The sequence below is a fragment of the Salvia miltiorrhiza genome, chromosome 7 (genome assembly GCF_028751815.1).
Source record: "Salvia miltiorrhiza cultivar Shanhuang (shh) chromosome 7, IMPLAD_Smil_shh, whole genome shotgun sequence".
NCBI lineage: Eukaryota > Viridiplantae > Streptophyta > Magnoliopsida > Lamiales > Lamiaceae > Salvia > Salvia miltiorrhiza.
The window spans coordinates 24,154,623-24,181,863 of NC_080393.1; the positions used below are offsets into that span (position 1 = coordinate 24,154,623).

The following is a 27,241-nucleotide window of genomic DNA, read 5'->3' on the forward strand; positions in this document are numbered from 1 at the left end:
CTTAAGATTTAAATTACCAATCAACAATCAATATTAAATTATTTTTACTTGAAAGATTTATTTATTTTTGATTATTTTTTGTGGTTGTTATTTGATTCCAATTGATTTGATTACTGTATTAATTCATTTGTGAATAAATCGTTTTCAGTTTTTGTTGTTTTTGCAATTAGTTTTTGTTTTTTACTTGTATTCATATTGTTTACATTTAGTTTTAGTCATATTTGTTTACATTTAATTTTAGTCAATTACGCAATTTAGATTTAGATTGTTTAAGGCCCTTTTTATTTCATCGAATTTGTCTTCAATTTTTTTCTTTAAATTTGATTTAATTTATTAATTTTTGGAACTATATATATATATATATATATTAATATATATATATATTAATTTATTAATTTTGGCCCGGCCCGCCCGGCGGCCTGTATAGGGCCGGGCTGGGCTTCATTTTTCGAGGCCCGCTGAAATTTTGGGCCGGCCCGACCCGGCCCAAAAAATTGCCAAGGCCCGCTGGGTTGGGCCGGGCTGGCCCGGCCCGCAATGTTTGACAGCTCTAGGGATAATGATAAAAGTAGTACTACTTCCCATTTATATGGTTCAATTTCAAGGTGGATGCATTTTCTATACAGTTGATCCAACCTTTTCTCTTTTAATTAAACCATTGTTGGCAATTAAATTTATAGCCTATTAAATCCTGCCATGTGGAAATTATAAATTAAATATGAAATTATATATTTTATTTTTCTATTTTAGAATTAAATTAAATATAATTCCAAGATTAAATAAATATATAATTAATATTTGATTATGGTGATTTATTGACCAATCAGAAATTGACATGTGGAAAATCTACATAAAAGATTAAATATTTTATGTAGATAAATATAAACCTTGAGCAGCCAATTAAATCGCGTCACCTCAGCCCTGAAAGCCTAATATGAGGGACCAAAGCCCACCAGCCCACTCCATTCTTCATCTATAAATATGGGTCATTTGTGGAGTCAAAAAAACAGAAATCATTTTGAGAGCTCAAGCATTGAAGGAGTAATTCTCTACGACGAAGTCATCACCAACAATCAAGGCGTTTTACAAAGAAGATCAAAGAGTTCTTCATCAAATTCATCAAAGTCAACGTTTGATTCAGAAATAAGGTGGAAGCCCTCTGGATTGACGTTATCAAATCAAATTCAAGTCTGGATTGACGTTATCAAATCAAATTCAAGTCAATGTTCAAGTTCAAGGAGATCAAGAAATTATATTTCCCTCCAAGGATTTGAAGAAGTTTGAAGAGGAGAATCAGAGGATCAAATAGAGAATCGCAACCCGCAACAAATTCATTTCAATCCATATATTTTGGATTTGTACACATTTTTGTATTTCATTAAATTGAATACAATAAAATTTGTGTTTACAACCATGATCGATTCATTATTCATCAACTGAAGTTAGATATAACAATATCCTTAATAAGACAAGTTCTAAACCCACACTTTTATTGATAAATTTGTTATGAAAAAATTGAGAGATAAAATTTTTTTGTAATTTTAAATATTTTCTTTTTTTTTCCTCACTTTTCACAAATTTTTTTCTCATTCCTTTTATTTCACTCCGAGAAGAAATAATATTATTCCTCCATTTTTGTGTGATAATTATCCTTTTTTAAAGTAAAAAAAAATGAATGAAAAATCATGTCATTCCTTTTATTTTTTCACTCCAAGAAGGAATAATATTATTTCTCCATTTTGTGTGTGATAATTATCCCTTTTTGAAGTTAAAAAAAAAATGAACGAAAAATTATGAAATTATCTTTTGTAAAAAATAAGTGAAAAGAAAAATGGAGGGAAAATTTTTATTTCTTTTCTTTTTCCATGCTTAATTTATCAATAAAAAATAACACACTCTAAAAATAAAAATAATGCTTGCAATCTGACTTTGGCAGTAGAAAGTAGAAACTACATTGGTTTATGGTTAACTATTTCCGGCTCAACTCTGAAACGCTATGTGTATATTCTTATCATATTTATACGAGTCAAGTGTGTATAATTTCATAAAATATCCCCATTTAGTTTGCACAATATTAATTATGTGGAAACCATAAAAGTCACAGGTTATCAGTCTATAATAGTGGCCAAATTAGCTTCTCTCTTCTTTGTTAATTGTTTTTTAAACACTAGAACGAGATTAGGTAGAGTATATATTATTGTTCGATTATTAAAAAGAAAGTAAAACTAAAAAAAAAAAAAAAAAAAAATGAAAGGATGGCAAAAATGGGAGAAAGTTAGTTGGTTGGTAAACCACCAAGTGAGAGAGATTCCCGCCTTGAAGCCTTTTTAACATTAGCATCCTCAACCAAATATCGACGCCGACAAATTTTCCCTCCTGCGGGAGTATGCACCACAACAAATGGAGACACATTCCCAATTTGTTGTCAACGCATACTCGCCCCCCCGCCGTCGATCCTATTCATGGTTGGATGACGGAGGAAAAGTCTGCAGCGGTGGCGAGGACAGGCTCTCGGCCCTCCCCGACTCTCTCTGCCACCAGATCGTCTCCCTCCTCCCGGCCACCGACGCCAGGCGCACGGCCTTCCTCTCCCGCCGCTGGCGCTACATCTGGTGCGCCTGCCCTTCCTTCAACTTCGACGAGAGGGAATTCCACGGCCGCCCCCTCCCCCTCCTCCACCGCTACCGCAGCCGCCTCAACTTCATCCGCTTCGTCGACGCCGCCATCCAATGTCGCCGGAGATTCTTCGACGACCTCACCCTCGACAAATTTAGGGTATCGATGCGCTTCTTCGAGGAGCTGGGCCCGCACCTGGACCAATGGATCGCCTTCGCGCTCGACAAGAATGTGAAGGAGCTCAGCATTATCGCCGAGATGAAAGATCTCATCGCCATCGCCGAGTTCTTCCAGCCCTTCAGAGTGCCGTACGAGCTGCCCGGAGCCGTCTTCTCCGCCAGATCCATCCAAACCCTAGAGCTCGTCTTCTGCGATCTCAGCCGGGTCTCCGCCGCCGCCGTATCGCTGCCGCTGCTCAAAAACCTCGAGATGGTGAACGTGCACTTGGGCGACGACTCCGTTTTGGAAGCGATCCTCTCCACGAGCCCCCTCCTAGAGAAGATCAGCCTCTCCCTCGTGTGCGGCCTAAAGAGGATGAGAATCTCCGGCGAGAATCTCAAGATGGCGGTGGTCTTAAAATGCTCACCTCTCTCACAAGTAACGGTCAGCGCGCCGAATCTGGAGTCATTCCTCTTCAGAGGAAAGCGGCATAGCTTGGACAAGATCGACGTGTCGTCTTGCCGGAATCTCCGATTCCTGTGGCTGCAGCGCGCGTCCAATCTGACCGACGACGCCTTAGAGAAAGTGGTGGCCCAAAATGGCAATCTGGAGGTGATGATCTTGAGCCACTGCTCCGCCGTGAGAAACGCATTCATCAAGTCCCCCAAGCTATGGATGCTGGTCCTCTTCAAGTGCAAGCACTTGGCCAACGTCAAGATCCAAGCGCCGTCGCTAACCGCATTGGAGTATTCGGGCCACATGATCTCGTTCCCGTCGGTGGCGGCGTCGCCCAATCTGGACGCCGTGATCCACATCGAGGGGCCGGAGATATCGAGCCGGTGGTACGCCAAGCTCAAGGACATGTGCGCGAAGCTGGAGAGCTGCAGGAAGCTGTGGATAAAGTGTGAACACGACATCGACCTGATCATCCCGCACGACCTGCGGAAGCGCCTGCTGCCGCAGCTCCACGGTCTGAAAGAGCTCAAGATCCACGTGCGCAGCGGGATTCTGAATCTTGCCGTGCTTGAAGATGGGATTCGCTGGATTTTCCCCGGCTTGAGGAATCTCTACGTTGAATCCGATGGATGCACGCACCATTTTTGCTACGCCGGAGACCTACATGCTGCCAATGGGTATGGGAGGAGGACCAAGAGGAAGTGCATCACTCACTGCTCATAACATCCATCATTTTTTGACATCACAAAACTTATTTTTGCATCTTTGGCCGTAACTCATTTTTCTACGTCCAAATTCACATATAAATAATCTAGTCTTGTCGATGTTACATTTGTGATTATTAAAGAGCATCACCTTTCTTGTCTTGGTAGAAATTACAACTTCGTTTCGCTTGCGTTCATCAATCATCATTCGACTACAAAATGGACCGGGATCACTGAACCGCTCTGGTTAATACAATACACGAGTCTGTCTGTTTCTGACCAAATCTGACCGGCCAAACTTTTTTGATATATTTGTATTACTCCCTCCGTCCCACTCCAATAGGCTCACTTCCTTTGGGCACGGAGATTAAAAAAACTTGAGAAATTACTTTTTTAAAATTCTGATATTTGGGCGGATCGTTAATTTATTTTAACATTTGAACTACTTTCAATAATGACCACCAATTCGCTAAAACAAACGCACAATCTCTCTCTCACACACTGAGACTAAGGGACTGTTCTGGTTAAGGGTTTATTTCTTCCAGACGATAAAATCATGCATTTACTATATTCGAAGTAAAGCCAAAGAGGGATATTAGATATAGAGAGCTGAGTATTCTTCTTTATATAAGTTAAATATTTGATTGATATTCAAGATAGATAGACCTCGAAGCTAGCGGTTGTTATCATCTGACAGACAGGACAAACTGTGGCAAAGGCTTGACACTCTTTACACAAACAGAAATGTCTACATGGCATTAACAGAATGGATACCTCCTTGGCTTTGCAGGCTTTACAGATGATGTCTTTCTTCACAGAAGCGGAGACGCTGAGGTAGTTGTTCGGATCAATGCAAGACGCAGCATCATCCACATCGCTCTCTCCACACCCTTCTTTTCCTGCATTTGACCCTTGCATTGCTTGCTCGAGATTTGTTTTCAGAACGTTCACGATTGACTCGTTGTACTTGGCCATATAGCACCAGTTCTGGGCTTCACTCGTTACTTGTTTCATGCTCTCGACCAGTTCTTTGTTTCTGCGGGTTATGGTCTCCAGTTCTGCATCTTTCTCGCGCAGCTTTCTGCTTACACCTTTCTCTATGGCAGTAACAAAAGAAGCCATGTGTCTGTGCCTCATGTCTCTAACCCCTTTCACCATATTAGCTTCCTGTCCGCATTCACAAATATATCTGTTAGCTCGATGCATTGAATAACTGCAGCCTCAAGCAGCATTTTACCACCTAAACAAACTATTCACATTTTCTCGAGTTTCCCACATGACCAATAGAAAGAGTACCTGAGTTCTGATAAAGTGATTGAGTTCTTCCTTTTGCTGATCAAGCTCTCTTTTGATGTCGTTGCTCAGATAAGGAAAAACTGACGATGCTGCTGTCAGGCTTCCACTTGCAGAAGTGATAGAGGAGTTTCGCTCCTCGTCATCATAAGAGAGCCTTAAACCAGTAGACACAGGATTTAGGTTCAACGTGCTGGCTTTTCTCTCAGATTCATCATTTGAAGTATTATTGTTTAAGGAAAACAGAAGTTTCTGCTGCCTGGGAATGGCTTCAGCATCCCTGCCACATTTATTTGGCAGGAGGTATGGAGGGCCATTGTTACTTCCAAGATAATTTACAGGATCAGCATGAAATTCTACAGGTACTGCAACACAGAACAAGATATATTAAAAGACATGCATTAGCATTATATTAGAAAGGCCAAGATAGAAAATGTTAGTCGTTTGATAATTAATCAAGCACAGAGCATCTAAGAGAATCAAGTTACACTGTTATTACAATACAGTGGCATCAACAACTTCAAGAGAGAAGAAATGGATGGACCAATCATATAGTACATATTAAATAAGCAATACAGTGGCATCAATCATATAGTACATATTAAATAAGCAATGGATGGATCACTAAAATTAAATTCTGAGATTCAACCCATCTTAAGTTTTAATCCGAGAAAAACATTTATGGGGAAATGGATCACCATTGCTTGTGACACCTTTCTTCTTCATATGGTACCCATAATCATGAAATAGACAAATTTAGGCACGTCTAAGTGAATGGGATTCCATGAACAATTGAGTCCAATAAAAAAACGAATAGATGCACAAGTCATGATCCACGGTCAGATAACAATAGACAGAACACAGTATTTTATGTTTGCTCATGACAGTTCACAATAACAGCCATTACTGCCTCAGATGGTATAACAATTGCAGCACATGCAGAAATGCTAGCACAGGCAATTCAATGCACCCGACCCCCACCACTAGTCCCAACCTAATAAATAAATGCTACTGCAGATGCCTTTCAATCACTGTATGATTATTTCATGCGAGGGAAATATTTAGGCATGATTGGAGAAAACATGATGGTAGCGACAAGTAAGCAGTTAAAGACATGTTTCAAAGAAAAATAACAGAACACAATTATGGGTGGTAAAGCCGATATATCATATAAGACAGAGTATTAATAGAACTCACAATTTCCACAAAACTGCAGCTGATTTGAGACATCTTCCGGATATTGAAGATGATTTTCAAGAAAAGACGGTGCAGCAGTATTGCCGTTGTTACCTCTGAACATTTGAGAAACTGATATAGTTGATTTACTTCTGCAGGACAAAACACAGTTATAAACTAGAATACAGGATCAAACTATTGATTGCCTTCAGCCAACTATAGTTTGATTCTCAAAGTATTAGAAACCTATTGATTGCACGAGTTGGACAAAAGCTCATAGATCAGGCCTTTTAAGATGAATCAAGAAAAACACATTATACTTCACAATCCCCAGCTCATTTGCAAAGTCAGATGCCAGGTTGAAACTAAAATACATAGAGACAGCAGTATCTTGTTTATCTTTTCCCATCTCTTAGCTCAAAAGAGACAAGTTGGAATAGTAGCATACACCTCATGTTTTGGTCAATTACTTCTATTTCTGTTTATTTTTCATAAGTATTTCTTTATTTCTTCTCTAATACTTTATTGATTTACACATTCTTCTACATAATTCCATTTACAGAAATAATTTTTTGTCATTCTAATGCTATTGTTGTTGTCACCAGCCTCTTTCTGTAAATGCTTTAAACAATTGAGTAGGAAATGCTAGAACATAATTACACATACTGACTAGAAACAATTGCGAACCCAAGATTTGAGTGGTTGCGACCATCAGGAGTAGGTACTCAACATATATATATATATATATGTGAAGTTGTTCATATGGTGCACTTGTAGGATGAAGGAGTTAGCTAAGTATTAAGTACTTAACAAGTCCGCACTAGACACTAGACATGATATTTTTCACACATTTTTAGCTCCTATGGTGAAACAAAATCTAACTCAAACAAACGATATAATAACAAAACTCATTAACTTCTTTGGCAGCATATGGCTTCTATATTACTATTTTTAGTAGTTGAGCACGTCATATTTGGCATTGATGAAAAACTGGTGGTGCAGCATGCCTTTATTTAAGGAACGTGGGACAGCATCAAGAAAAATTATTTCCTTCATACAACATGGAAAATGGGAGACCTCCAAATGACTTATCAGAATAGAGTGTCATCATCTTAAATATCTTGTAACTACTCCTTTCACAACATTATACTAGTCCTTTTGAATATAATAGTAAGAACTCGGTTTGGTTCTAAATCCTTCAGCCACAAAGTGTCATTTCTTACCAGATATATTCAAGCTTCCTCCCACCTGAATTCTTATTCCATGCATAAAGCACATTACCGCTAGGAGCTTAAAAGTAATTTTCAACACTTTAATGAAGACAAATCATCATAAAAAATTATGTCCTTAAACAAGAAAATGATCTAGAGGAGAAAGTGATAATTACTTCAGATCGCCATTGTTAAATAAACAAACAAACTGAATATGCCAATCCCAATTAATTCACACTGGTAACAATTACAAGCAGCAACACATTTTCCATCGTCCATAGTCATTAAAAAAATTCCAGTGAAAAGCATAAGAAAAACCAGCAAGATATTCCAGAGGCAAATAAAGCATGCAGAGAGAAAAAAAACAAAACCAGAGCAATCAATGAAGATTGATCATCAAAATATGCAGTATATCAGATGCAAATGCAGATCTTCATCATTCACTAATTCATCAACTCTCTGATTAATGCTTTCAATCAAAACAGAACATCGTGAATAATGATCCAAACTTTGAACTCAGATCAAAATGACAGAGAAAATGCATTCAAACAGAAACGGAAACAGACATACCTCAAAACCAGAAGATTAAGCCCCTCCTTATCCTGCTGTGAACAATCCACATCTAATCAGTCAAGCGTTTAAATCCGCGAAAAGACATAAATGAAAGCTCTCAGCTGAAAAACAATCTTACCTTAAACTGGTCATGAAGAAAATTTGATCAGAGCATCAGGTAGTGTAAATAGAGGGGAGGAATGCAGTCTTCGCCATATATAAGCAAAAACTGGTTTGAGAAATATATTTGGAAATGGTGATGCAGATCAACTGGATCGGTCAGAGCAATAATAATAGTCAGGGTTTGGTTGGGAAGGTGGATGATGGGGGCGTTTGTTACAACAAATTAAAAGCGCGCAGAACAGAGCAAAAAGGAATCAGCAGATGAAGAAGAAAACGTTCGCGAGAGCGAATTGAGTGAGGCCCACATGATATAAACACTACTCTAAAGAGAGAGAAGAGAGAGAGAGAGAGAGAAGGCAGGTTTCTGGAAACACGCTCCTCTGTTCAATATTCAATACTCATTCATTTGAAGTTCATGATTCTCTCGCCCATCCAACTTTTCTTTCTTCTTTTTTTTGTTTTTCTCCAGCTATATTTCTTGTTGTTTTCCCACCTATAACTTCACTTTCAATTTTTATTTGTTGGGGTATGATTTGACTTTTATGCCCTTGATGTACATCTTTATTTTGTTTTATTTCTTTCTTCCTTTTTTTTTGGTTCTTGGCTATCAACAAATCTAACCACAAAATTTGCACATTTTATGAGGTTCGAGTCATTGACTAAGTCTGTTTTTATTATTTTGATTTGATTCGTTATTTAACAATAGTATTCATAAATTATAAACTAGAGAAGGTATCATATGCCCCCTTCATTCCACTATAATAGTCTTGTTTTCCTTTTTGAGACGTCCCACTAGAATAGTCTTATTTTTATTTTTGGTCATGATTTTACACTACAAACAATGTAGCACCATACACACATTTACACACTTTTACACTCAAAAAGCAAACTTCTTAATTTCAATGCCGAAAAAAAACAGGATTATTCTACTGAGACGAAATGAGTAGTATTAAACTTTAGATAGTAGTATTATAGAAGGTATTATATAGTACTCCTATTAAACTTTAGGTACTTTCTTCATCCTACTTTGATAGTTCCCTATTTTTTTTTGGGATGTTTCAAGATATAGTTGACTTTCTAAATTTAAATTGTATTTTTTTTTTCTAATTGCATATAATTTATATTTTTCAAAAAAATATTAATGGTATTTTCTTAATATGTGTGAAAACATTTTCCAATATTTGTCATACTAGTACTTGGAGCGAAATGGCTTATAGGCTCCGATCGTCTCATAAAAGTGGCACAATTTGTCTCAATAAAACTAGCACTTGGCACAAATGATATGAATATATCATTCTACATCATTCGTGCCAAACACTTGTCATGACATACATTGGGACAAATGGTATGAATATGTCATTTCACACCATTCGTGCCAAGGTCTGTCATGCCAGCACTTGGGACGAATGATACAGATATGCCATTTCATACCAATATTTCCACAAAAAATGGTGCAATAAAACCACTATAGACTTGCAGTTTGTTCCAACAATTCTAAGTATAATTGATGAACAAATTTCGAATCAGTATTTTCTTCATTTTTCAAACAATAAAAATACAAATCATATGATCAAGTCAACACGAAATATTACGATTCACACAAAATCTAACTAATTCATCTTTTTTTAATCATTTTCTTCACTTTCTTGCACTGGAGGAAGGCGTCGTGCAGGGCGGCGGTGAAGAATTGGGGAATGCTGGGGATTGTTTTCTTTTCACCTCAATCCAGCGTACTTGGCACAGATGGAATGAATTTATTTAGTCGTTCTACTTGTTCCTCGCATATACGGTACAAATCTTGGGACGGTTGGCACGAATGGTGGTAATGGCTCGATTCTAATGGCCGCGTTCTCCCCTTCCATTTATCTTGGAACGAATGGTACAAATTCGTATAATTTTATTTCGGATCTTCTTAAATGTGGATTTGCTTCTCATAACTCTCGTAGATCTCGACCCGAAACTCATATTTCACTGGATTCTGGATGAGATGGTGTTGACGGCGGCGACAAAGAAACTCAAAGAGAGAGAGAGAGAGAGCAACGAGAGATAAATTTTAAAAACCGATCGAAATATATGCTAGTATATCGGTGGTTGTGCGTCATAGTAAAGATTTTAGCTGCGCGGCATGATGATTAGGGCTTCAGAGCATGAAAGCGCGACATAGGAACTAGGGTTTTAGAAAAAGAAGCAGTGTGAAAGTGAGGAAAAGAGAGATAAGCTGTGTTTTTTTTACGTAACAGAGAGGTAGTGGTAATTCCGTCTAAAATACTTAATTTTAGTTATAATTTATTGAAACTATGTTTGGAGGACAACTATTTATTTTCTCTATTTTGTATGGCTAATACAAATATCGCCTCTATATATTTGAAATATGAAATTTAAGGCATATTAGAAAAAAGAATTTAGTTATGAGCACTATTTTCTATTTTTTTAAAAAAATATTTTTATGGTATAATTTAAATATTAGTCAATTGTATTAGAATTATTATTCATCTCTAATTTTGTTTTTAAAAATATTCTTACTTTAAACACAAAAACTCCCGTGAAATCGATTTTTTTTTAGAAACCACATTCATAATGACACTACTTCAATATACAAATGATATTTTATCATTATAAAGTATCATTTGTATGTTAAAGTAGTGTCATTGTGAAGATGATTTTTTTAAAAAAATCGGCTTCACATGAGACCACCTCTACTTTAAAAGAGTTATATTGAGTTGGACCCCTTGAAAAAATGTCTCAACGACATCACTTTTTTTTTTGTCCGAGAGAATGTCTAACTGCGTCACTGATGATTACAATGAGTTTATGAGTAAATCAATTATATGTACTAGTGAAAGTTAAAAATATCTTGTTTATGCAATTTCAGTTATATATTATGTGCAAATTTGAGATTCGAATTAATAAAAAACAACCATTCGATCTTAAATATTTATGATATACATAATACAATTAGAATTGACAATTGCGTAAGTTGAAACGCTTGTTAAAAAGGTATATAATTCGCTATAAAAGTGCATTATTGTTAGCTGATTTAGAAGGTATTGAAATACTTGAGTGTCAATTGCGTGATTATAAAATCACATGAATCTTGAAGTCGTGAATTATCTATATGCCAAATAAATTATAGAAAAAGAAAAAGATGAATTGTTGATTTTAATACTCAATTTTTTACTAAATTTGCAATTACAATATGACATTTCAAATATTGCGATTATATCACAATCTTCAATTTTTTGCAATTATAAAGCTCCCATTTTTCCCGACGAATGTCATCCAACGTGTGCGACATAAAGACACAAGATTGTCATATTTTAATACACACAATCAATTCCTAATATTAAAAATAAAAAGTTATTGACCAAAAAAAAAAAAAAGCACGTCCACATTTGACGACACTCTAGGAGAAAAATTGTGTTCTGTTATATAAGCAAAAAAACTGGAAAGTTTAGTTGTAATTGCAAATTTGAAAATTTATATGGTTTACGAATTTGGTGGACAATTGTGTTTAATTCGATAATTAATTTTAAGAAAGGGAAAACATCTACATAGTTCCATGAACTGTGACACTGAGTGTGACGGATGTATTGTCACAATTCACGTGCTTTCCCTTTATTTGAATTCAAAATATATGCACGAAAAATCAAATACTACTATTGATCTCTTCATCTAACTTATCTGTGTCCAATGATATTTGCATTAAAAAACCCATCAATGTAGTATGATATACTGTAGTTTTCCCCTTATATCTAACAATTTTCCACAATAAATGAAATATTGACATTCTTATAGATTTCGACTTTTTTTTTTTTTTTCTGTTGAGTAAAGAACTGCACAGATGAATAGTGAATGAGATAGAAAGAAGACCATATCTTGCAAATAATACATATTTATTTTTCACAAATACTCATGTGCAACCGGTTGCATCGTGCAACTGGTTGCCAGAATAACACTACTTTATTTGAGCAATGACAATTGAACATTTTCGAATGACACCACTTCAACATACAAATGACACTACTTTGTTATTCTGTGCAACCGGTTGCATCGTGTAACTGGTTGCCAGAATAACACTACTTTATTTGAGAAATGACAATTGAACATTTTCGAATGACACCACTTCAACATACAAATGACACTTGAAGATCTTCAATTGTCATTTATATGTTGAAGTAGTGTCATTCAGAAATCAGTTGCACGGTGCAACCGATTGCACAGGAGAGTGCCTCTTTATTTTTAGCACTTGTTTGATATTTATGTTTGAAAATGGACTGATTATTGATTAATAAAACTAAGATAAGTAATATAAAGAGGAAGAGCAAACAATTATTGTATCATTAAGATTAATTTGTTTCAGAGGTAAAGTGATGTTGTTTTTCAAAACTGAATAATAAAGTAAGAAAATATGTTGATTTTATCCAGAAGTAATTTTGATTACCAAATGTATAAATAATCTTAAATTATTTAACTATTTAAATTTACAAGGCTACCAAATGTAAAACATTGCCAAATTATCGTTACGTACGGATTAAATTATTTTAGTTTTCCTCTTTTGATAAATAGGTAATAACCGTAATATTGTGAAAGAGTGAAGAATACAGGTTGGGCAATTTGGTCAGAGAAGTTCTGAGCACTTGGTAATGGTGGTGATGGTGTGTTTTGCCTCAAAAAAATAAAATAAATAAATAAATGGCGATGGTGTGTTGGGTTGGGGCGTTGGGCAGTATGTGGGCCCTACGCTATGGCCCGACCCGCACCCACTTTTTGTTGGACCCGTAAATTTTGGTGCGTAAAGAGTTGTGTAATAAGTATTGACCAGTCATTCTGATACTGACAGATTTCTCTTTTGGGGTGAGATTCTTAATTATATTTTCTAAATTCGTACAATTTTAATAAATATTTATTTATCATACTCAATAAAATAGCCACAATCGAAATGCGTAGTTAATCTTCTTTAATGTTTGCATTATTATTCTTACTCCTTTTTTAAATACAACCCAGAATTTAATCTTAGATATTATTCTTTTGTTTTTACCTTATGAACTATGCCCAATCGACAACAATGATAGTTGTAAATTTGTCTTCAACAAAATTGTTAAGGCAAAATTTAGAATGTTATATATGTTCGATCTACAAACTGAGGCGAATTTGGCGTACAAATGCATGTAAAATATTGGAATGGTTTTTTATTTAGATATTAAAGTCTGATTTAATTTGTATTATTGTAAAGAAAGTACTCACCCAATCGAAATCATTGTCAATTTGATTGGGGCAACATAAATTGTGTTATCCCAATAAACTCAAGGTCTCAACTCTTCTTCTTCTTCTCTTTTTTTGTTTTGTTTAGTTTTTTATTAAAAATATTCTATTTGAGCCAAAAGCCAAAAGTCATATAGAAAGGATTAATTGCATATAAATTTTCAAATTTTCAATAAATTTTTATTTTGATGAACTTTAAAATATTTATTAAAATTATTCAATTATTAATTTTTTCTTATTTTGCGTACTTGTCAATTTTTCACCAAACTTTAGACCTGAAACTACGATTGAGTGACATCGATTTTATTTTTTTACACGATCATATTTTATGTCATGCAAATATATTTATATAAAGCGAGTATAAGCCAGTCACCAGATGAAAAATGGGGGAGTATGCAAAAAGAGAAAAAATTAATGATTAAATAATTTTAATAAACATTTTAAAATTCGTGTGTAAAATAAAAAATTATTGAAAATTCAGTAATTTATAAGCAATTAACCCTATAAATTAATTGAATTATGTTAAAGAAATTTAAAGATGGCATTCCTTAACCCTTCCATCTCAAATTTCAATTTTATTCTTTGCCATGTTTTCTTTTTCATGAAATAAAAAGATTGAGGCAAAGGTACTACGAGAATTCTCTTTGATTTAGAACGGTGAAATGCCCACAACTACAATTTTAATATATACTAAAGTAGACTGATCATAAATTGAGCATAAAATCCGCAATAAGGGATAAATAATCAGAATTGGTAACAATCATTGAAAGGAGTGGCTTCCATTAATTCATATCTGTTTTCTTATAATATTGATGCTTATCGCTAATCCATACGATAATTGTCCATTAACTGCACCATTATATACGCGTCTGCGTTTGGAAGATGGGGAAAACACTAATTAATTGAATTTGGTGATACAAAAAGTCGAGGAGTCATCTCCATTTAACCGTATTTTAAATTAATTTGTTTCTGCACTACGCAAAGTGAACGCCGTTTCTTCTCGTTTGCTATCTCAACTCGTTAATGATTAAAACACAACCTCTTTCTTTCTTCATTTCAAATCAACAACAACAAAACGAAACAGAAACATTTGATTTTCCGGAATATAATACAGGAGACATTATTGATTTTACATGCATGTGTATTTAAATCAAAGTATGTAAACTATCTAAATAATATTTCTAGAGTTTACTAGTCACTGGCTCATAAATACCCAATAAAAGTCATTATAATGTGCGATAGCCTTTTGTATTCCCTCTATTAATATGATCTCCAAAATAGTACTCCCTCCGTCCCAGCCCAATAGGCTCGTTTTCCTTTTCGGGACGTCCCAATCCAATAGGCTCAGTCTTAAAATAGAAATAATTAGGGGTCATTTAGTATTATAATAAGGGAGCTATTTAGAGCTAATTAAATTGGGCTCCTAATTGGGCTCGTAATTAATCCTAAGACTATCACCTCTTTCATTCCCAATTTTCCCTTCTCTCTCTCAAGCGGCGCAACCCTAATTCCTCTCTTCTCTCTCTAACGGCGCAACCCTGCCGATTCTTCAACCTCCGCCGCTTACCTTCGCCGATCAACCGCAACCCACACCTGTGTTTCCCCGCCGTGATGAATACTCATAAACCCACGCCAATTCTCATGGAGTCCGACCGAATCCCAATTTTCCGATGGGGCTTGCTCTACTCTAGATCTCAGTGACTACGTTCCATGTCTACCTCGGGAGAGTCGAAGGAAGGCGGTTGGAGAGGCTCGAAGGAAGGTGGTTCGAAAGGGCGCTAGGGTTCCTTTCACTGATCTGTCTGAAACTTTTGTCGCCGTCTCCACCGCGTGCTACCGTCTCCACCTTCCATCGCGTCCTCCGTCTCCGTCCTCCGTCGCATGTACCGCCTCCACCGCCTCTACCCTCCACCTTCTCCACCTCGTCTACGGTCTCCACCACCGCCATCCGCCTCGTACATCGGGATCCCCAGATCTGGTGAAGGAGACGATGTGGTGGCTGAAACCGCTGATTTTTTGATGGGGTGGCAGATCTAGAATTTTTTTTTTAGCGTTTGATTTTTAAGTTCTTGATTTAAGGTTGCCTCCTCTCCACCCTTTTCTTTCTCAAAGTTCCGTTCTTGATTTTTTTGGAGTTTTCTCTCATAATTTGCTGAATTTTTGAAGCTTGAAGAAGAATGAGCAAAGTAATTTATGTATTGAATTTTTGTTGCTGAATTTCTGCATTGAGTTTCATAATTTGCTGAATTTTTTCCATTATGAAACGATAAGATGATGAGATTTTTGATGCATTGAATATGCTCTGTTGGGTGATGCTATGTTGAATTCATTGTGTTTGATTCCTCTAATTAATTTCCAGATTTTCCCCTGATTAATTCGTGCAATAAATTGCAATGCAAATTTAATTTAGTTAAATTAAATGAAAATTGAGATACTGAAGCAAATATGATTAAGGAAAAATAAGGGAACATTTAAAACCTTAATTATTGGTGGACCACACCATTTACCTACTAAAAAATGAGTTTCTTAATCTCCGTGCCCAAATGAACTGGGCCTATTGGCCTGGGACGGAGGGAGTACCTATTAACACTAATTTATATATGGAGAGTTTGGCATCACTCGATGTTGTTGTCACACCCCAATTCTTGAATGAATAAATATAATCGAGGTGCAACTAATTCATAGAAATAAACAAGGAACAACCTTGTTAAGACTCGAATAATAAGATAACGAGTCGGGCTAGGCCCCTTTGGATCACAAGTTTTGTTTCATGCTTCTGATAACCAATATTCATTAGCATAAAACTAGGAGTTAAGTGCTTAGGCTCAATCATAGATGTCATTCTAAATCTGATATGAAAGTCTTAAGTTGAGAAAACAAAAGACAAAATATTATTTACTGCTACAGCGGAAGTCTTAAAAGGAAGTTGAACCCTAGCCTCAGCTCAGTCCCGTCAGCACCGGCCAGCCAACCTGAAAACATTTGAAAGTATTTTTGGGCTAAGTACTAATGTACTCAGTGGGCATGCATTTTCATAAACATTTCATATTTTCGTAAAGACAGTTTATCCAATCATAATTTACATAACTTAGAAGGTTTTAAAACGAAATAACTTCTAAGCATGTTAAAATATTTTCTTTCATTTGTGCGCACATGTCACACTCCCTTTCCGTTACTCGCTGTGATCCCGGACCTTTTAGCCACCGACGGATCCATTTCTCCTTCTTACTTGAACTGAGGGCGTAACCCAGTCAAGTTCCCATTTGGGACCCAATGCTCCGGAACACATCCCGTCGAGCACCCTTATAACGCCTCATACATACATGATTAGTGCCCGAATGGAGATCAACCCACCAAGTCAGCTAATAGGTGTACACAATTCTCAAATAACGTGTTAGGTCAAGAGAGAACCTCGATCGATTCATGAATTGCGAGCCTTAAACGGAGCAGAGTGCACAAAATATTTTATTGGATAAACAGTTTGCATTTCATTGAATAAATAATTTGCATTTAATTGAAACATTTAGAGCTTAATAACTCAACCATACTTTATACGTTTGGAAAGTAAGCCCACCTGGTTAGGCAAAGCCTGAAGATCATAATCACATATAAACCTGTCTTGGGAAAGCAGCGCTAATCCCCCTGGTCACAAAGCCTACAAGAAATTCTATTCTTAATAGGTCTCGTGAAGCTAACTTAAAGTCTTAGTGGGTGCACTTAACTACTATGATTTATCACGCCGGGTTTTCAAAAATTTAATGAATAATAATTGAAAATTAAAATTCTTGAGTTAAGGACACCAACAATATCCTTACTCGATTTTCTTAAATAATTGGAATTATAAATAAAACCAATTAAATCATAAATACTTTTATTGCAAAATATAATGCAATATCATGTCATGCTTAGCATATAATAAGTAATTTACTTAAAATATGCACATAATAATAATTTAATATTATTATGCAAATCATTCTTTAAATAAATTAATTAAACTAATTATAAAGTCTAATTAATATAAGAAGGCAGCCCATTTTAACAAAACTGTATAGATTCAACTTCAACCAATAAACTGCTTTTACTCCGAACTCGTATGGAGTCGAATTTTATATCAATAGAAACCTCTTTGAGTCTAGTTTAATTGAAAAAAAAATATGTTGAAAAACTCCAAGTAGTTTAAGAGATATAGCGATTTTCCCATCGCCTACCAGATTCGGCAGTTTCTGCCAACTGAAAGTCCAGATTTTTGAAAAATAGCAAACGTTATCGGAATGACCTCAAATTTTATATGCAGATATCTAACACATATATCTTTATACAATAAAAATTTGAGAGTTAAATATCATCATATGGTTATTGAAATAATTAACCTAATCATCTGTCTCACGACAGTTTCAGCAGATACGGGCAGTAGACTTCTCGAATTTTAAAAGGGTAGTAAACGAAGTTCAAATGACATGAAACTTTGTACGAATATTCACCACACTCCCATCTATACTATAGAAATTTCCCATAATATAATAGAAACGGGAATGCACTGAAACAAGGGCGTTAACTTACCCCTGTCCAAGTGAGCACTAATGGAAGTTGTTCGCCGGGGGTTTTTCTGGTCGTCGTTCCGCGATGGTGTTTAGCCGCGAAGGTCTACGACTTAGTTTTCCTCGTACGAGGTAAATCAGGCTACACAACGGTGGTTTCTCGATCCTTTTTCGTCGTAAGGATAGTGAGAAACGAAGGCCGTAAGTTGGCCGGTTGCTAAGTCGGGAATTCGACGTTGGCCGCCGAAGGATATTGCGGCCTTTGGTCAGGAAAATACAGAGAAGGCTTCGACCTTTCGATTGTTGGGTTTGGTAGCCTGAAGATGGAGGAACGAGTACACGTTCTCGGTTCAGAGCCTAGTGGCCGGTCGGCGAATAAACGGCCCGGCGAAGGGAGCTCACTTGAGCTTAAAAGTATGCAAAGTTGTGATTTAAAGCTTGTTGGCTTCACTTTCTCTGCACGGGTGTGGTTCTTGCTAGAGTGGAGTGAGCTGTGTGTTAACTGATATGCTATGTATGGTGATCTTGTTTCTGTTGGAATTTCGTTGCTGGGGTGAGGAATTAGATAAATAAGGGAGATATTTAAGGGAGTAAGGTACTTGCTGCAGTAGAAGGCATGGTAGGAAGCGTGGGTGAAGGAGTCAAAAGATACTGCATGGTAGGAAGCGTGGGTGAAGGAGTCAAAAGAGTGGGCGCGCATGGTGGTGAGATGCGCTGATAACTGTGAGTCAAAAGAGTGGGCGCGCATGGTGAGTGTGAGACGTGAAAATTGAAAAAAAAATAACCAAAATCCCTTAATCATAGGGATTTTGGATGACTTGCAGGAGTGGACGCATGGGGGTGAATAGTGTAGCAATTGTAGAGGCATGGTGAAATACAAGCAGCAGCATGCGTGCTGTACTTGGCTGTGGTGCAAAGGAGGAGGTTGGTTTGGGCTTTGGTATTTATAGAATATCATTTCAATAAAAACTAAGGCCCAAATAAATATTTGTCAAAGCCCAACACATTTAAATAATTAAAGCCTAACATAGACTTAAATTAAATCATGCACAAATAAATACTAATCATATAGAATAATCACATATTCATATAATTCGATTTATGAAATGCACAAAATTTCAAAAGACTAAATTTTTATAAAGGCTTCTGAAAATAAATTTTGTTGGAATTTAAAATATAAATCATTTTTCATTTTTCCGGCGTAAATCATCCTAATCTAAGTTTAAAATAAATTCTAAACTTAATATAAATAGGCGGGGTGTTACAGTTGTCTTTTTCCTTTCTCACATAGGAGGGGATAGTCGTAATCCTACGAAATTAAACTTAAAATTCCCCCGTTGTATAATAAACTCATTGACAAACATGATTTTCGTACCTCAATATCGCATGAATTGTTGTCATTTTCCCCCATGAATTGATTGCTAATATGTGCTTGTATCCCAATTTTGAGTTTTGTTGAGTTTTGATTCCTTGGTGTAGTTTTGGAGTGATTTCAGGGAAAATCAAGGATTAATTGGAGGATTTTGAAGATATGAGATCGAAGTACGTCTCGATAGGAATTCGTGAGCGCAAACGGTGACCAAATCCGAGTCCGGACGAGGGAGAACGGAGCCGAACAAGCTGACTGCGCATAAAGCCCAGGCACCCGCGGTCCGGGCCGCGGCCACGGGCCCAACCGCGGGCCTCTGCTCCAAAATTGCCCAGTAACCCGCGGTCCGGGCCGCGGCCACGGGCCCGACCGCGGGCCTCTGCTCCAGAGCAGTCCAGAACGTTTTTGACAGTCACCCGCGGTCCGAGCCGCGGCCGCGGCCCATGACCGCGGCCTCCCCTGCTTCCAGCCGCGTTTTCAACCGCGGTTCATGCCGTGACCGCGGGGAAGAGGCGGGGATCCGCCTTTTGGTGGGCCCAGACGTGATTTTTAGCCCAAAAACTCCATTTTCCCTCTTTTCTCATATCTAACAACACACACACCCACTTCATCTTCCCCAACACTCCAATTCCAAACCCTAGCCTTCATCTCTACCATTTTTCTCTCTTTCACACACAAAAACAACACCAAAATCAAATAAAGAAGGGGAAGACTTGGAAAGGAGCTCATCAAGACTACATGATTGAAGATCAAGATTATAGGATTTGTCTATGAATCTCTATCTCTCTATATCTTTATTTATGTTTTCTTATGACTTGAGATTTGCTTTTATTATGAATATGCTTGGCTAAAATCTCTTATCTTAGGGATTAGATTAGATGGATTTGTAATGGATTGATTTCTTTGTTCAATATATATCTTGATTGTGCTTATTGTTATCTTTTCAAGTCCTAGATTTATCTCTTGTATGATTGGTTGGCCACCTTTTGTGCATTTCTAATTTGTGATTTGAATCGGGAGAGGATAATTACAATAGATTAGGAGTTTGATACATATCATCTCAATAAACCGGGAGGTTGAGAGTTGGGTGAGGGCTTGTTGATCCTTTGTGCTCTTGGGAGTTATAGGTTAGAAATTGACCGGGGACGGCAATTATGACCCGTAATCTACTGTTTTAGTCGTCCGGGAGGGGGCTAAAACTAGTGGGGAGATCGCCCTAGATAAGTAGGCCATATCAAGATTTAAATTGATTTAGATTGAAGTTCATTACGATCTATCGAAATCTAGTCCCTAGGATAACTTTCATTCAAGTCATTCCCCAATTTATTCACTAAGTTTATGTTATTGTTATTTACTTTTCTTGCTTTATTTAGTTTTGTTTTAGTTATCAACACCTCTTGAACTTTGGTTGTCTAAATAGATTAAAAACAACTTATTAATAGTGTAAAGAAGTTTAAATTCACCAATCCTTGTGGAATACGACCTTGCTTCCCTATGTTGCAACTACACCGTATACTTGCGGCGTGGTGAAAATAATAGCGAACAAGTTTTTGGCGCCGTTGCCGGGGATTGGTTGAGTTTTTACTTTTGATATTATGAAAAGTTGCTTTTGTCTAATTTAGATTTTTTTATATATTAATTTATTTATATATTTATTTACTTTTGTTAGAAAAAATTGTCGCACAACCGAAGAAGCGGCACCAAAAAAAAATTAAATGGATGATGAAAGGAATGAGTTGGTTGAGGAACTCCAACTACAATTGGCGATGATGCAACTTAAGTTGCGTGTTTTAGAAGCCAAAAGAAATTATAGGCAACCATCTCTCCAAGGAGTGTTCCAACCAACACCTTCATATGGTGACTTTTATAACATGGGGTGCAATGCCATGGAGTGGCAATCACCATTGGAGTATGAGGACCATTTTAATAGTTGGAATTATGAAAATTCTTATTCCACTCAAGAAGGCTTCCAAGGGGGAAATCGATACTATCAAGAGGAGAAATCGAATTCGAAAGACGATCTCCTACAATGCTTCATAACTACACAAGCTTGGATAGAAAAAAGTCTAGCAAAATCGGAGGTTATGCTAGATGAGCAAAGGAGGTCTTTGGCTACCACTATGGAAAATCAAAAGCGAATTGATGATTTGTGCATAGCCATTAGCCTACAAAATGGAACCTTGTATGAGGAACCAATGCCGATGCTAAGTGAAGAGCCTCAAGAAGAGTATGAAGAAGATGAGGATCAATTCTCCAAACCCCTTGAAGTCGAGAGCCCAACTTTTCCAACGCAACCTCTACAATTCCAAAAAGATGAAGATGTCACAAGCTTTAAAGAATGCAAAGTCAAAAATTTTGTCGATCCTTACCTCGACATGGGCGATTCTATGAAGGCTTGCTTCTTTCACTTTTATTTATCTTTATCTTTTGATTTTCACTTTGATTTGTCTAATAAGGAATTGTTTGAGTGTGGTGGTACTCTAGATGGTGAACGAGATTATCATGACGCCCGGGATGTCTCAAGAATTGCAAAGCCACCATATTTTTGGGTCGCGGTGGATGGAGCATGCAAATTTGATGAGAAATGGCCACCGCCTAAGCCTCCACCTCGTTTGTGAGTACGAGACAAGTAACCATTTTCTCCTTCATCCAAACTTATTTCTCCTTTGTGTGAAATAAGTTTGGGGGGAGGGTGAAGATGGGTTACTTATCTCATTTATCCGTTGTTTATTTATTTAGTTAGTTTAGTTATGTTACAATAATTAGTTTTGTCTATGTTTTTTTAGCTTTTCCTTGTCTTTTATTTTTGAGCTTGATTGTTGAAACACATGAGTTGGATGAAATGTGTGTTGGGCTTATGATATGAATGTTGCTTTTGAAAAGAAATTGTTGTGTTTCACTTGTTGATTTTGCATGTAGAGTTTGAACTTGTGACAAATGAGCTAAATATTTTACCTCCAAGAACTTGCAAATAAAATGAGCTTGTGAGAATTGAGCCCTTGATTGTCATCCAATTACAATCTCATTTTGTTCTTGAGTGTAAATCGATTGAGCATGTATGTTGGTCTCTAGAACTTGCCATGAGTCCTCTCTTGAAAATAAAAGTAGATGTGTTGTTAATATTGAAGTGATTTAAGGCCATCTTTGTTAGCCACTTGACCCCAATTGTGCCAAATTCTCATATGATCCTAGTTTACCCCTTTTGTGCCTTGTAGCCTTTCTTTGAATGAACCAATGATAAAGGGGTAGAACTTAGAGTGTTAGTGGTTGCTTTGATGAAGAAAAAAGTTTGGGAAATGATTGCAATTGCTTATCAAGCTTTGATTGTGTGAAAATCACTAATCCCCTATGAGCTCAAAAAGAAAAAGAAATGAAAATGAATGTGAATAAAAGAGCATAAAGGGGAGTGATTTGCCTTTTGAATCATAGCCATGATAGATATCACTAAGGATGAAAAGATGAAATGTAGGGATTTTGGTTTTTGATTGATAAGAGAAATGGTGAAGTTGATTTGTTCATTGTTAGATTGTGGGATGAGTCACTTTGCCTAAAAAAACTACTCACCTTACCAAAGAGCCCTCATTACAACCCAATGAAAGCCCTTTTTGATCTCTATTTATAACACATTGAAGCATAGAGAGTTAGGACAAATGGCAAGCCTATGGTAGATTGCATGCACTGTTTCGAATTGAGTGTAAACACGTCCATTCTAAACATTTGAGAGTCGAGTGCATCATTGAAACATTCACCTTGTGAGGATTCAAGCTTGGAGGCTATAATGTTGAACTTACTATCACTTGTGACTTCTTGAAATGCATATCTACTTGTGATACACTAGTGAAATATTTTGAAAAAATTGAAGCCCTTGAAATGACACCAATTCATTCTCACATGTTTGTTATCTTTTATTTCTCTTCTCTTTGTTGTTTGGGGACAAACAACGCTTTAAGTTTGGGGGGTTGACAAACATGATTTTCGTACCTCAATATCGCATGAATTGTTGTCATTTTCCCCCATGAATTGATTGCTAATATGTGCTTGTATCCCAATTTTGAGTTTTGTTGAGTTTTGATTCCTTGGTGTAGTTTTGGAGTGATTTCAGGGAAAATCAAGGATTAATTGGAGGATTTTGAAGATATGAGATCGAAGTACGTCTCGATAGGAATTCGTGAGCGCAAACGGTGACCAAATCCGAGTCCGGACGAGGGAGAACGGAGCCGAACAAGCTGACTGCGCATAAAGCCCAGGCACCCGCGGTCCGGGCCGCGGCCACGGGCCCAACCGCGGGCCTCTGCTCCAAAATTGCCCAGTAACCCGCGGTCCGGGCCGCGGCCACGGGCCCGACCGCGGGCCTCTGCTCCAGAGCAGTCCAGAACGTTTTTGACAGTCACCCGCGGTCCGAGCCGCGGCCGCGGCCCATGACCGCGGCCTCCCCTGCTTCCAGCCGCGTTTTCAACCGCGGTTCATGCCGTGACCGCGGGGAAGAGGCGGGGATCCGCCTTTTGGTGGGCTCAGACGTGATTTTTAGCCCAAAAACTCCATTTTTCCCTCTTTTCTCATATCTAACAACACACACACCCACTTCATCTTCCCCAACACTCCAATTCCAAACCCTAGCCTTCATCTCTACCATTTTTCTCTCTTTCACACACAAAAACAACACCAAAATCAAATAAAGAAGGGGAAGACTTGGAAAGGAGCTCATCAAGACTACATGATTGAAGATCAAGATTATAGGATTTGTCTATGAATCTCTATCTCTCTATATCTTTATTTATGTTTTCTTATGACTTGAGATTTGCTTTTATTATGAATATGCTTGGCTAAAATCTCTTATCTTAGGGATTAGATTAGATGGATTTGTAATGGATTGATTTCTTTGTTCAATATATATCTTGATTGTGCTTATTGTTATCTTTTCAAGTCCTAGATTTATCTCTTGTATGATTGGTTGGCCACCTTTTGTGCATTTCTAATTTGTGATTTGAATCGGGAGAGGATAATTACAATAGATTAGGAGTTTGATACATATCATCTCAATAAACCGGGAGGTTGAGAGTTGGGTGAGGGCTTGTTGATCCTTTGTGCTCTTGGGAGTTATAGGTTAGAAATTGACCGGGGACGGCAATTATGACCCGTAATCTACTGTTTTAGTCGTCCGGGAGGGGGCTAAAACTAGTGGGGAGATCGCCCTAGATAAGTAGGTCATATCAAGATTTAAATTGATTTAGATTGAAGTTCATTACGATCTATCGAAATCTAGTCCCTAGGATAACTTTCATTCAAGTCATTCCCCAATTTATTCACTAAGTTTATGTTATTGTTATTTACTTTTCTTGCTTTATTTAGTTTTGTTTTAGTTATCAACACCTCTTGAACTTTGGTTGTCTAAATAGATTAAAAACAACTTATTAATAGTGTAAAGAAGTTTAAATTCACCAATCCTTGTGGAATACGACCTTGCTTCCCTATGTTGCAACTACACCGTATACTTGCGGCGTGGTGAAAATAATAGCGAACAATTTATTTAAATTCCATGAGAAATATATATAGTGTTGTATAAATTGTTTGTAGTAACTTAATAACGGTATTCAATTAATTGATAATATATATATAGGGTTGAGTTCAATAGAGAATTATCTTTTTATTCATTATGAACAAATCTATTCATTTTACGAACAGATCAACATAAGTAATGAACAGTCGTATTTAGTAAAAATAAAGAAAAACTCGCCACCAGCAGGATTCGAACCCTTGGCAAATTGTTGTTCATGTGGTACATTGATCTGTTCATTAAAATTATAGATATGTTCGTTTTTATTTTACGAATGCTCTATTCTCCACAATATTTAGCTTCTCTGTTGAACCCTTCTCTCTCTCTCTCTCTCTATATATATATATATATATATATATAGGGTGTGGAACAAATCTATATATTATATGAAAACACAGTTTGTGGTATTTTAGTAAATAAAACATCATATCAAGGGTACATCAACTAAAGCTGCACAACCCAACAAACCAACAATTTAAAACGGATGAGTCTAGCTATATAACCCCACTAAGAGTCAAATACAATTTCAAAATAATTTAACAAATACAATAAAATTGATAAAATATTAAAAAACAATAATACACCCACAAAAATAGAACAGACATCAGAGGCAATACAATCCCCACTACGTACGAAAATATTTCCAATTAATTTAACAAATCTAATAAAATTGATAAAATATATTACAAATGTGACGCCCGGAGACGAAGCACGAAGTAATCGCCGGTGCAAAGAGGCACGGACAAGGAGCGGCTCCGATTAAGACTTCCAAGCGGAGGGGCGCAGGGATGAACCGGAACACACCTGAACGAGAGGGATTCCGAAAATATGCAAGTATGGGACTGCATATTCGAGGAGAGCTTAAATGATTTGATAAGTGCTACTCATATCAACAAGATGCATCTTCTTTTCTGGTGCCCACGTGGAAGAAACTCCAAGGTTAAGCATGCTTGGCTTGGAGCAATTTCGGGATGGGTGACCCCCTGGGAAGTTTATCAGGGAGCGTGCGAGTGTGGACAAAACACACTAGAAAAGACTCGTGTTGGTCTGTGGGGACAACCGTCAACTCTGGAGCCGGGCTGTTACAGGTGGTATCAGAGCTGAACCTCTTCCAGTACGGTGTGGTTTGGGGACGAACCAAGCGGAAGCTGGTGGGCCTGTGACGCCCGGGGACGAAGTACGGAGTGATCGCCGGTGCAAAGAGGCACGGACAATGAGCGGCTCCGATTAAGACTTCCAAGCGGAGTGGCGCAGGGATGAACCGGAACACACCCGAACGAGAGGGATTCCGAAAATATGCAGGTACTGGACTGCATATTCGAGGAAAGCTTAAATGATTTGATAGGTGCTACTCATATCAACAAGTTGCATCTTCTTTTCTAGTGCCCACGTGGAAGAAACTCCAAGGTTAAGCGTGCTTGGCTAGGAGCGATTCCGGGATGGGTGACCCCCTGGGAAGTTTATCAGGGAGCGTGCGAGTGAGGACAAAACACGCTAGAAAAGACTCGTGTTGGTCTGTGGGGACAGCCGTCAACTCTGGAGCCGGGCTGTTACAACAAAAATACACCACTACTAGATATGCATACATCCATTAACATTACAACTACTCATTAGTAACTGAATGATATCACAATATAAAAATATGTGCATATCCATAAAAAAAAATACACACAGAACTACACACAATATTCTTTCTTCTACAGGCTTTTTACACGCAATTTGCTTTCGTATGCAGCCTTCTCTACAGGCAAATATGCCTCCACTTTTTGGTGTTGTCAAAGAGTTGCAGTCAGGAAAGAGTAAGATTGCCTTAGAGCTTCGTCTGATTCGCTCCTATGATGTTCTGAAATTCAACAGTAAAATTGCATTATCACATGAATGTGTCTTCCATGATAAAGAGGTTTTAAAATCTACTTTCATTTCTTTTCATTAATTTTCGTTTGCTTTTTATACATCGATATTTTTTTGATTTTAAATCGCATGGTAATAGAGTTCATGCGACTGTGAACCAATCTTCCATCACAATTATCAAGCCATTGCTAAATGAAAGGAATGTGTATGCAATCAAGGATTTTGTGACTACGAACACAATGAAGTTTAGAACCACAGATTGCAAGTACAAGATGCTTTTATTCAGGCAAGCTCATATTGTTGAATTAGAGGATGATACATTTCCAAATCTGCAATACAATTTCGTGAGCTACAGCGAGGTGGCAAAACAAGATGTC

The 27,241-nt window shown here is 37.1% G+C and overlaps 2 protein-coding genes and 1 long non-coding RNA gene across 4 annotated transcripts; 1 reads left to right on the forward strand and 2 right to left on the reverse strand.

The window, feature by feature from the left end:
• Positions 1-2,309: 2,309 nt before the first annotated feature.
• Positions 2,310-4,106, forward strand: LOC130993618 (putative F-box/FBD/LRR-repeat protein At1g78760). Its single transcript, XM_057918568.1, has one exon. It carries the CDS (start codon positions 2,401-2,403, stop codon positions 3,952-3,954), a length of 1,554 nt encoding a protein of 517 aa, XP_057774551.1. The 5' UTR covers positions 2,310-2,400; the 3' UTR covers positions 3,955-4,106.
• Positions 4,107-4,530: 424 nt separating this feature from the next.
• Positions 4,531-8,777, reverse strand: LOC130993619 (probable BOI-related E3 ubiquitin-protein ligase 3). Of its 2 annotated transcripts, none has more exons than XM_057918569.1 (5): positions 8,307-8,777; positions 8,186-8,220; positions 6,426-6,556; positions 5,232-5,593; positions 4,531-5,102 (listed from the first exon to the last, which is right to left on the reverse strand). In XM_057918569.1, the coding sequence occupies exons 3-5, from the start codon at positions 6,526-6,528 to the stop codon at positions 4,587-4,589; spliced, it is 981 nt and encodes a 326-aa protein (XP_057774552.1). In that variant the 5' UTR covers positions 6,529-6,556; positions 8,186-8,220; positions 8,307-8,777; the 3' UTR covers positions 4,531-4,586. The 2 variants fall into 2 exon arrangements, with proteins under 2 accessions (XP_057774552.1, XP_057774553.1); XM_057918570.1 differs by having other exon boundaries at positions 8,186-8,217; positions 8,307-8,776.
• A 7,429-nt stretch (positions 8,778-16,206) lies between these two features.
• Positions 16,207-17,284, reverse strand: LOC130993620 (uncharacterized). Its single transcript, XR_009091725.1, has 2 exons — positions 17,127-17,284; positions 16,207-16,524 (listed from the first exon to the last, which is right to left on the reverse strand). It is a non-coding gene; the product is annotated as an uncharacterized LOC130993620 (long non-coding RNA).
• Between the last annotated feature and the right edge of the window lie 9,957 nt (positions 17,285-27,241).

Bases quoted from the DNA above. Each gene is read 5' to 3' on its own strand.
- LOC130993618 (XM_057918568.1), top strand. From the start codon at position 2,401: ATGGAGACACATTCCCAATTTGTTGTCAACGCATACTCGCCCCCCCGC.
- LOC130993619 (XM_057918569.1), bottom strand. From the start codon at position 6,528: ATGTTCAGAGGTAACAACGGCAATACTGCTGCACCGTCTTTTCTTGAA. The intron at 5,594-6,425 runs GTGAGTTCTATT...TCTGTGTTGCAG, and splicing joins GCTGCAGTTTTGTGGAAATT to TACCTGTAGAATTTCATGCT. The intron at 5,103-5,231 runs GTACTCTTTCTA...GAATGCGGACAG, and splicing joins ATCACTTTATCAGAACTCAG to GAAGCTAATATGGTGAAAGG.